Raw genomic sequence first — 8923 nt, 5'->3', positions numbered from 1 at the left:
CTTCTGAATGATAGCTTTGCTGGATAAAGTAGTCTTGGTGTAGGTCTGGGCATCATCACTTTGAATATTCTTGCCACTCCCTTCTGGCCTGCAAAGTTTCTGTTGAGAAATCAGCTGACAGTCGTATGGGTACTCCCTGTAGGTAATTGAGTCTCTTTCTCTTGCTGCTTTTAAGATTCTCTCTTTGTCTTTTGCTCTTGGCATTTTAATTATGATGTGTCTTGGTGTGGTCCTCTTTGGATTCCTTTTGTTTGGGGTTCTCTGTGCTTCCTGGACTTGTAAGTCTATTTCTTTCACCAGGTAGGGGAAGTTTTCTGTCATTATTTCTTCAAATAGGTTTTCAATATCTTGCTCTCTCTCTTCTTCTGGCACCCCTATAATTTGGATGTTGGTACGCTTGGAGCTATACCAGAGGCTCCTTACACTATCTTCGTATTTTTGGATTCTTTTTTCATTTTGCTTTTCCAGTTGGGTGTTTCTCGCTTCTTCGCATTTCAAATCTTTGACTTGATTCTTGTGATCCTCTAGTCTGCTGTTGGAACTCTGCATAATATCCTTTATTTCAGTCAGTGTATGCTTAATTTCTAGTTGGTCCTTTTTCATAACCTTGAGGGTCTCACTAGATTTCTTGAGGGTCTCACTACATTTATCGGCAGTCTCACCAGTCTTTTTGAGGGCCTTACTAAATTTATCGGTGGTTTCTAGAAAGTTCTTGAAAAACCTTAAAAGTGTAGTTTTGAACTCTATATCCAGTAATTTGCTTTCCTCCATTTCTGTCATTTGTGACCTGTTTCTTTTCTCCGCATTTTTTATGCTTCCCTGTGTTGATAGAATGGCTTTGTGTGCTAGGTGTCCTATAGGGCCCAGTGGCTCAGCCTCCCCAATTACCTGAGGTGGACAATCTTGGTGCACCCCTTTGTGGGCTTTGTGCACAGTCTTGTTGTAGTTAATCCTTGATTGTTGTAGGTATCACTGGGAGGAATTGACCTCCAGGACAATTGGCTGTGAGAATCAGCTGTGTCTACAGTGGGAGAACTTCTGTGCTGAAGACACCCTTATGAGGCAAGACTTGCTTCAGTGGAGCTTTGGTGCTCAATGAGTCTGCCCCCTGAGTGTGTCCCTTATGGATCTGAGGAGTTGTAATTGGATTGTCCCACTCTGACCACTGGGAACACTGGCTCTTGGATCTAAGGAGTGCTAATTTAGCCTCTGCCTGAGGCTACCCAGCAGGAGCTAGGAGGAGATCTGCAGATTCCCCTTCCTTGTTTGGGGTTTGGAGGTGCCCAAATAAGGCCCAGCTGTGAAGCAATGCAAGCTGCTGTGGGGCCTTGGGCCTTCTCTTGGAAGTTCTGGGTCTGTCTGGCCCAGCTTCAGTTTGTTAGGTAATTTTCAGATTGCAAAGGGCCAGGGCATTCATATGCAAAAGCTTCTGTCGCAGCTTGGGTGGGGCGGGGTCTCAGGGAATCAACAGGGCGAGCAAGCAGCTATGGCTGATCCTCAGCCCTGCCCTAAGGGGCCCTGTGTCTCAGTGTCCCAGTAATCGCTGCAAGCACCTTTGCGGGAAAGCCGCCCTCGAGTTCCGAGTTCTGCCTGCTGCCAGACAGTCCAGTTTCTCCCCATATGAGTCTAGGTCCCCAGAGACTCACCCAGAACTGGAGTTCAGAGCAGTCGGGGGCTTGTGACTCCCTCCCGATTCAAAAAGACAGCCGTTTCCTCAGTTGCCAGCCCTTGCCGCGTGCGCCTCCGTACCTCTGCACTTTACTTCCACACCTCCTCTGAGTCTCAGTGTGCTTTTTTCTTTCCTTCTAGTTGTAGAATTTCCACTCATCCTGTGGTTCTGGATGATGTCCGTTTTGTCTTTTAGTTGTATTTTTGAATTTGTTGTGGGAGGCAGCAATTTCCAGTGTTTACCTATGCTGACATCTTGGTTTTTTCTCTCTCCCTAGTGTTGAGTGTCTAAGCCAGGGGTGGGCAAACTTTTTGACTCGAGGGCCACAATGGGTTCTTAAACTGGACCAGGGGGCCGGAACAAAAGCATGGATGGAGTGTTTGTGTGAACTAATATAAATTCAAAGTAAACATCATTACATAAAAGGGTACGGTCTTTTTTTTTTTTTAGTTTTATTCATTTCAAATGGGCCGGATCTGGCCCACGGGCCGTAGTTTGCCCACGGCTGGTCTAAGCCATTACAGTGTTATGGCATGAGGGCGTGATGACCATTTGCATATTTGCTCTTTATTATATAAGAGGATACTGTATTTTTCTATACCTTCTCTATCTTTAGATATACAAATATTTACCAGTGTTGCCTACAGTATTCCATACAGTAACAAGCTATACAAGTTTGTAGCCTAGGAGCAATAGGCTGTACCATACAGCCTAGGTCTGTAGTAGGCTATACCATCTAGATTTGTGGAAGTGCACTCTGAAGTTTGTACAATGAAACTGCCTATCTATTTTTCAGAATGTTTCCCTGTCATTCAGCACTGCATGACTATACTGGAAGAAAAAAATGCTAAAAAGTGCATTATGTGATATGTTAGGAGCAATGCAGGTGACCAACTGTCACTATGAAAACTGCAACTTCTGCCTTAGTCAGTTTGGCTCAGTGGATAGAGCACTGGCCTGTGGACTGAAGGGTTTGATTCTGGTCAAGGGCACATGTCTATGTTGCCCGTTCAATCCCCAGTTGGGGGCGTGCAGGAGGCAGCTGATCAATGATTCTCTCTCACCATTGATGTTTCTATCTCTCTCTCCCTCTCCCTTCCTCTCTGAAATCAATAAAAATATATTTTAAAAAAAGAAAACTGCAACTTCTGCATCCAGGGAACAAAGAGACATGCTATCAAGAAGGCATATAGCCAATATAAAATCTCCTCAGTTCTCTTGGTCCCTGTTTTTTACTCAAACTTGAATCTTAGCAAATTAAAAAATAAAATAAAAAACTTTTGGAAATTTTCATGTCTAATAATATTTTTAAATTTTAAAAACTTTAATATTAAAAAAAGGTTTTCAGTATTCAATAACACCATCTACATGACATAAAGTTCACGAAAATGTAAATTCAAGTACATGGTGTGTTTGGGAAATTCAGTACTTTGGTTAATTGAACTATTCATTTTCTTTTTTTTTTTAAATATATTTTATTGATTTTTTACAGAGAAGAAGGGAGAGGGATAGAGAGTTAGAAACATCGATGAGAGAGATCGACCAGCTGCCTCCTGCACGCCCCCCAGTGGGGATGTGCCCGCAACCAAGGTACATGCCCTTGACCGGAATCGAACCTGGGACCCTTGAGTCCGCAGGCCGACGCTCTATCCACTGAGCCAAACTGGTTTGGCTGAACTATTCATTTTCATGTTTCTATTCTTGTTGAATAAAACTCTTTCTAAAATGTATCAGTATATTTAATTCCCTTATTGAATAAAACATATTTATCTTAATTGAATACCCTTTTAAATAGTCATCAGCCTATCAATGTTTCTTGTCGAGGAGTATATAGGTATATATGCATGTGACTACATATGTATGTATGTATGCATGCACATATGAGCATGAGCTGAAAGAAAACCAGTAGTGTTGGGTTTTTTTTCAGATTCTGTCCATTTTATTCTGTTTAAGAAAGCAAGATCATGTTTAATAACATTAATTTGTAAGATTTCCACCAATAACAATGAAAATAAAAACAGCTTGGGGAACATGGAGGGCTAAGTTTCAGTGATCTAGAAAGTTTTCATTTATATGTGACAGCTGCTCAACTTTTTTTCCAGATACTATGGAAATGACCTGAAGTCCCATCTCTTTGCAAATGAATTTCTGAATTTCATATTGGCTGAGAAAGAAAAGAGGAAGGAAACTTGGTGGGAGCTCCTTGGTGAGGCACAGAGGACCTTCACCTACCGGCTCCAATTCTGCGTTTTAGCCTCCCTCCCTCTGGTTGCCTTCTAATAAGCATCACCTGGGGGTCTGCTACAAATGTAGAATCTCAGGCCTCACTCTAGACCTACTGAGTCAGAATATGCACATTAACAAGATCCCTATGGGCTCCCACTGCACATGGAAGTGTGAGAAGCACTGATCAAGTCTAAACCATGACCAGGAAACACTCAGATCCTTATCATTTCAGGAAAAACCTGCCCTTTGAACAGGCCCAAGGTGGACTCTCCTTGTACTGACCCCATGCTACAGTACATAGTATTCAGAAAACTCAAATTCATTCATTCATTCAATTAATATTAAGACAAATCATATGAAATTGCCATTCTATAGGTCCCAGATGAGTTAATATTGTCTGATATGGTCTAGCTCTTAATATTTATTGAGCTCCTATTATGTGCCAGGCACAATGCTAGGTATTGGGGATGTAGGAATGGGCAAAACCAGCCTTGGTTGCTGCCTTCATAGAGCTTACAGTCTACCAGGAGAGATACTTATTTTTTAAAAATCCACACAAATAGATATAAAATCACAAGGTGGAAGTCTCTGGTGCATAGACCATCCATGAGTTGATGTATTTCAGGGTGAATTTTGGTCAGAAGAGACATCCCTGAGGAAATGTGGCCAGAATTGCATTCTGAAGGGTGAGGGTGATAGGCAGAGAATGAGGATCATGCAGACTCAGGGGGTGAGAATTCCAGGCAGAGGGCACAGCAGGTGTAAAGGATTCCATGGAGGTAGAGACCATCACCCCACCCCATGACTGCAAGACCTAGCTGGCCAAGTCTAGAGTCTCTCCTCTCCAAAATGACTGTGCCAGCAAGGAAGCTGAGCTTGTCCACAGCAGCTCCTCAGGCTTTCTGCTTCTCCTACAGCCTCTCTATATAAAGGCTTCCAGTGACTTCTCTTTCCCATGGGAAGGGACTGGCAGACTACTGTTTAATGGTCCTGCTAGTCCAATTTACTCACCTTATATCTGTGTACTCTGCTTTTGATTTTTCTTGTCTGAATAAACTTTGGTGGCCTTAGGGGAGGTTGTTTCAATTCCCTGATTGCCTATGGTGATCTCTCTTGCTAAGTCTTTGTACATGCTGTTCCCTCTGCCTGGACACCACATGGGCAGCCTGCCCACCTCCCTCTACTCCAAGTCATTGTCAGCACCCATCCAGGAAGTGTTCTTTGCCCACTCCCTCCAAACTCTGGTGCTGCTCCAACAACCCCCTGCAATAGATGTGTTAAGCACTCATTGCCCCCTACCACCAAGTCTGATTTTCCTCATCAATCCTCCCCAACACTCAGCTCAGGGCACAGGAGTTACTCAAAATGTACTTGTTGAATGAATAAATGAAATACTGTATTTAACTGGATGCACAGCGGTGGCCCACACTGTAGGTTGGCTTACTCAACTGCCGTTTCCTTTCTTTCTTCCTTGCCTGCCTTCACTCTCAGGGTATTGGTTTTTAAACGAAAGTCCATCATCTGCCTATCTCAGTGGTCAGCAAACTCATTAGTCAACAGAGCCAAATATCAACAGTACAACAATTAAAATTTCTTTTGAGAGCCAAATTTTTTAAACTTAAACTATATAGGTAGGTACATTGTTATTAACTTAATTAGGGTACTCCTAAGACTTAGGAAGAGCCACACTCAATGGGCCAAAGAGCCGCATGTGGCTCGCGAGCCGCAGTTTGCTGACCACGGGGCCCTATCTTATCATCATTTCCTTCTTTATCCTAAAAACTCACAGCAGAGAGAGAAGCCTTTCTGTTTCATACAAAAGAATTCTTTTTCAAAAATATTTGCTGTCAATGGGGTATATTTTATTTTTCCTTTCTGTGCTGTAAAAAAAGATTGTTATAATCTGTTGTTTAAAAAATTCTAGGGATACTAAAGCAAGTGTCTAAACTAGATTTCAAAATGTGAATCAAAGCTTTAAAAAATTAATCAACCTAATACTCAAAAGTAAAAACTTCATACCTTGTTTGCTAGGTTTATAGCACTGAGAGCTTTATCATAATATTCTCTGTCATCCCAATCCAAATAAACAGTGGCTAGAAGCCGTAGAATTTTAGCCTATAATTACAAATAGAAAAAAAGCACACAGCTGAGGGTTAAATTGCAATACCACATCTGATTAGCACTTACACAGTGACAGGCATCTTCTCAAATGTAAGTCATCATTTCCTCAAGTGTAAGAATTTTATAGTATTAGTTTACCTTAATTTAATAAAATTGTGTTAATATAATTATTTTCTGAACAGTGTTTTAGTATTAAAGTACTTTATCATCCTCATTTTACAAATAAAGGAAACTAAGGCTAGGTCATAACAATATTTAATTTAATCAGCTTACCACCTACTGCATTGTATTAAACCTCCATAAAAAGAGATAAATAGCCTGGCCAGTGTGGCCCAGTGGTTGAGCATCAACCCATGCACCAAGAGGTTACTGGTTCAATTCCTGGTCAGGGCACATGCCTGAGTTTCAGGCTCAATCCCCAGCAAGGGGCGTGCAAGAGGCAGCCAGCCGGTCGATGTTTCTCTCCCCTGCCTCTCTAAAATCAATAAAAACATTTTTAAAAAAGAGATAAATAGAAAAACATAATTCCTTTCTCAAACTTGACAGCTTATTTGAGATTAACCAATTGGACCAAGGCACACATACCACCATTTCAGTAGGAACAGATATATTCTCCTAGAGAGAAGATTTCTCCCAACTGAGCTAAATTTTAAAATGAACAATGTATTGCTGAATTAAGTAAGTTTCTCCAGCCAGGTCTGCATTGATAAGGGAGTAACTTTATTCATTTTGAACATATTAACTACAGGTTCACATTTTAAAGAAGGATCCCTATTTCAATGAATAATCTGCCCCTAAGTATAATAAGGACAGTAGGACCAAACAAAGGTGATCTTCTAACATTAAAAACTATATGTTAGCCCTAACTGGTTTGGCTCAGTGGATAGTGTCAGCCTGTGGTCTGAAAGGTCCCAGGTTCGATTCCAGTCAAGGGCTTGTATCTTGGTTGTGGGCACATCCCCAGTAGGGGGTGTGCAGGAGGCAGCTGATCGATGTTTCTCTCTCATCGATGTTTCTAACTCTCTATCCCTCTCTCTTCCTCTCTGTAAAAAATCAATAAAATATATATATATTTTTAAAAATATATGTTAAACACATTAAGGATCTGTGAAACTAGAGAAATGACATTTAGGGTGTTATGTATTTGATATTTTTAATTCAAAAACCAATATGGATCAAGTAGGATGTATATAATGTACTTAATATTATTATTATTGTAGAACAACTCTCAACTTATAAAGTCTCCCAGAGGACTTTTATGAAATAAATATGGCAAAAGGGTCAAATAATCAGAAAAATATAACAAAATGAATGAATCTCAAAACTATTTATGTTAAGCAAAAGAAGGCAGACATAAAGCAGTACATACTGTATGATTCCATTTATACAAAGTTTTAAAAAAAGCTGAAAATAATCTATAGCAATAGAAGTCAGAATAGTGGTTTTATCCTGGGGGTCGGAATGACTATTAACTGGAAAGGGACCAAGAGAACTTTTGAGGGTGATAGAAATTTCTGTAACTTGATCTGTGTGGTGGTAACAAGATATATTAAAATTCATCAGACAGTACACTTAAGATTTGTATAATTATTGTACAAATTATTCTACATAAATTAAACATCAATAAAGTACTGTTAGCATGAAAGAAAAACTACTTCACCAACTATACTTTAATTTTAAAAATATTAAAACCAAAATAAAGGAAGGAAAACTACTTCATAATCTTACTTTACAATATACATATTACATTTCAATCTCAATTAAATCCTGTCTTCCATCCTCATTTCATCCTCCAGACATCTTACCTGGTATTCCCTTCTCCCTCCATTTTAACTGTATGGACCCCATCTACTTTTCATGGACTTCCTACCACAAGACTTCTTCAACTACTCCAGTCAACCCTGATATTCCCCTTTCTGCATGCCCTTATACAAACTTCAGGTCAGTACCACACAGTTTATCACTTAGTTTTCCCAAATTGCTTCACCAATACTCAGGTTTTTGGTGTGTGTGTGTTTTTTTTTTAATTTTAATTGAAGCATAAAATACAAAAAAGTTCAAAATCTCGAGTACATAAATTTTCATAAACTAACCACATGTATGTTTAACAACACAGTTATCAAAAGCATGGAACACCCTGACACATCTCAGAGGGGAGGGAGGTGGGAAGAGATTAGCCAAAGAACACATATGCATATATGCATAGCCCATGGACACAAACAACAATGTGATGAAGAGGGCTGGGTGGAGGGGAGCAAATGGGAGACATCTATAATACTATCAACAATTAAAAAAAAGAAACAAAGCCCTAGCCAGTTTTGCTCAGTGGATAGAGTGTCTGCCTGTGGACCAAAGGGTCCTGGGCTTGATTCTGGTCAAGGGCACATACCTTGGTTACAGACTCCTCCCCAGCCTGGGCCCTGGTTGGGGTGCATGCAGGAGGCAACCAATTGATGTGTTTCTCTCACATTGATGTTTCTCTCTGTCTTTCCCTCTCTCTTCCACTCTCCCTAAAAATCAATGGAATATAATGAACAACATAAACTGATGAACAAAAACAGATCCAGAGACAGAGAAGCATCGATCAGACCATCAAACCTCAGAGGGAAGGTAGGGGAGGGTGTGGGTAAGGGGGAGAGATCAACCAAAGGACTTATATGCAAGCATATAGGCCTAACCAATGGATACAGACAACAGGGGGGTGAGGGCATGAGTGGGGGGGGGGATGGGGGCTAATGTGGGGATAAGAACACATATGTAATAACTTACATTTTTTTTTAAAAAAAGGAAGCATCTTTGAGTATAAAAAAATCAATGGGAAAATATCAAGTGAGGATTAACAAAAAAGGAAGGAATGGAGGGAGGGATGGAGGGATGAAGGGATGGAGGGAGGGAGGGAGGGAGGGA

General features: G+C 40.6%; 1 protein-coding gene across 1 annotated transcript in view; it reads right to left on the bottom strand.

Annotated features, from left to right (window-relative positions):
- TEX11 (testis expressed 11) overlaps positions 1–8923 on the bottom strand; it is a 404641-nt gene that overhangs the window by 230491 nt on the left and 165227 nt on the right. Inside the window, 1 exon segment of the mRNA XM_023765080.1 lies at positions 5915–6010. Coding sequence (XP_023620848.1) covers positions 5915–6010 — 96 coding nt within the window.

This window comes from Myotis lucifugus, unplaced genomic scaffold (assembly GCF_000147115.1).
Source record: "Myotis lucifugus unplaced genomic scaffold, Myoluc2.0 scaffold_4, whole genome shotgun sequence".
Classification (NCBI taxonomy): Eukaryota; Metazoa; Chordata; class Mammalia; order Chiroptera; family Vespertilionidae; genus Myotis; species Myotis lucifugus.
The sequence above is the reverse complement of the archived record's forward strand: the minus strand, read 5'-3'. Positions and strand labels throughout refer to the sequence as shown.